The sequence below is a fragment of the Elephantulus edwardii genome, unplaced genomic scaffold (genome assembly GCF_000299155.1).
Source record: "Elephantulus edwardii isolate Elephantulus edwardi_28Jun2011 unplaced genomic scaffold, EleEdw1.0 scaffold00340, whole genome shotgun sequence".
NCBI classification, from domain to species: Eukaryota; Metazoa; Chordata; class Mammalia; order Macroscelidea; family Macroscelididae; genus Elephantulus; species Elephantulus edwardii.
This window is the reverse complement of record NW_006400090.1, coordinates 393,967-396,161: the sequence shown is the minus strand read 5'-3', so window position 1 is coordinate 396,161 and position 2,195 is coordinate 393,967. Positions and strand designations below refer to the sequence as shown.

The 2,195-nt window shown below is 43.6% G+C and overlaps 1 protein-coding gene across 1 annotated transcript in view; it reads left to right on the top strand.

Annotated features, from left to right (window-relative positions):
- Positions 1-2,089: 2,089 nt before the first annotated feature.
- Positions 2,090-2,195, top strand: part of KRT31 (keratin 31) — a 16,732-nt gene continuing 16,626 nt past the window's right edge. Inside the window, exon 1 of the mRNA XM_006901627.1 lies at positions 2,090-2,145. Coding sequence (XP_006901689.1) covers positions 2,090-2,145 — 56 coding nt within the window. The remainder of the gene's footprint in view (positions 2,146-2,195) is intronic.

Sequence of the window (2,195 nt, the reverse complement as noted above, 5' to 3'; positions counted from 1 at the left end):
GTCTTAGATCTTTTATGAGTCAGCTCCCTTTACAGCTCGGAGGAGACTCAACAGGTGGGCCACTCTTCTGTGGATCAATTTAGGCAGTCTGGGATCTTCTCAACTCTGCCTTCTCCAGGTGCACGCAGTTGACGATAGGCAAACTTGGTCTGATGACTGTGAGGACTCCTCCCAGGTTTCTTTCTTGCCTCTCCACATCTTTATTTCTCTCTGTCTCCGTCTCCTTCCAGTTCCCACATTGTGTCTAAATTTTGTCTTGGGATTCTCCTTTGATTAAGGCTTTCATGCTGGCCGAACAGTAGGTAGTAGGAAAGAGTTTGGAGAGTGCTGTTGATGTCAAGTCCATTCTCAGGGTAAAACCTCCCGGGGTAGGGAGAGAGAAGGGGTCGAGAAACCAAACTCAGCACTGCTGCCAAGCATATTGATGAAGACTGAGGAGCAGGAGACCTATGCTGTTCTCTATCGGTGAGCACAGGCCCCACCATTGTCTCCGGTGGCATGAGATAGAAGCTTCTGATTGACTGTTGCTCGTAGCCTCACTTCCATCCACCCTCCGGCACGTCTCAGTGTTGCCTGCTTCAGGACCCACTTGCTTCTCTCCTTTAATTGTCTTAGAGGAAAACAAGGAAATTTTGATTTTATTGTAAGTGTAGAACTTCTTTGTAACGTTGTCTCATATGAATGGCATTATAATTAAGTGGAAGTAATAACCTTGAGGAGTACAAATGAAGGGTTTTTTTTATCTGAGACTCAAGCAGGGCTCCACATCAATACTCTCATGAAAGCTTGATGGAGAGAATGACTCCAATAAGTTGTCAATAAAACTGTAGCCCTGGCTGGCAGCCCAAGCCACAGAAGAGTTTGGGGTGTTGCCACTCAGATGCAGGTGATTCTTGGTGGTACCTATAATTAAGTAACTTTTATGTATTGCAAACTTTGACCACCCCTTCCTCAGGTATTTCAATGCCTGCCTTTACCTACCAAATCAACCACAAATGACTCCAATTTGCTCTGCAAAATATTTTCCTTTGTGCATTTCCTGGTGTATCAATTTCATTTAGAAAATTGGGAAGACCATTAGAAAGTCTAACAGCAAACTTTAAAAATATTTTTTTTAAAATTTTGATGTCAAAACACTTTTTGAAATATGAGGTAAATTTATATAAAGTTATAAAACCAACTCCAAGAGATTTTATACTTACATAGGCCCCTTTGGGTTTTGATGCTATAGAAATCTTCATGGAAAAGTTTGGTAAATACTTTTTTAATTATTTATTGAATGTCTGTATCTAGATAATTTTCCTAGATAGTTTAAATACATCTATACATTTTTCAGCTTCCATTTTCCCCACCATCCTTTCAAAACTGCCCCTTTCTCTGGAATCTTCTCTATTCTCAAACTCAAGTTTTAAAAATTCTCCCCTCTGTAATTCTGCTCAGTGATTTCTAGGGGCGGGGACCTTAAAATATAACTGGCTCTCCCTACTTCTTAGTGATGTCACAAGTCAATCCTTAACTCCCACTTCAAGGCTTCTAAAATTTGGGATTCGGCATCATTGAGCGATTCTTCTCTTGAGCTGATAGAGAGATTCCACTATTGCTAATTAACAAAACTTCTTCCTTGAATCAATCCTGGGCCCGTCTTAGAAATGCCAAGTGGGCCAAGTGAATTTGACTATGGGCCTGTGGGATCATGTGACACCAAAGAATTGTCACTGGAGGGAGTAACACCGAGTTAATGAGGGCAGATATTGGGCCTGGTCTGTGTGGCCTCTTTGAAGGTCTACCACAAAACTCTGATTTCATGGTTGTACTGCTGGAAGAGGAGTCCTGAGTTAGCAAGAAGCCCAAGTAAAGAATTTTATGGGATGAGAGACTCGTCTGAGGAAGGCAAATAACAGACTGAAGGCAAGGCCATTTGAAAACCAGTGAATAAAAAAAAATAAAAGATATTACATACTGTGTCCACACCCCCTGTGGAAGGGGTATAAAGAGTCTTGCGAGGAAGGAGAGCCTCATGCTCTGTGGTTTGGAGAAGCTGGGTTCTGCGTTCAGCCAGGCGCCTTGCTGAAACCACCCTCCTGCCACCATGCCATACACCTGCTGCCTGCCCAACCTGAGCTGCCGCACCAGCTGCTCCTCCCGGCCCTGCGTGCCCCCCAGCTGCCACAGCTGCACCCTTCCCGGGGCCTGCA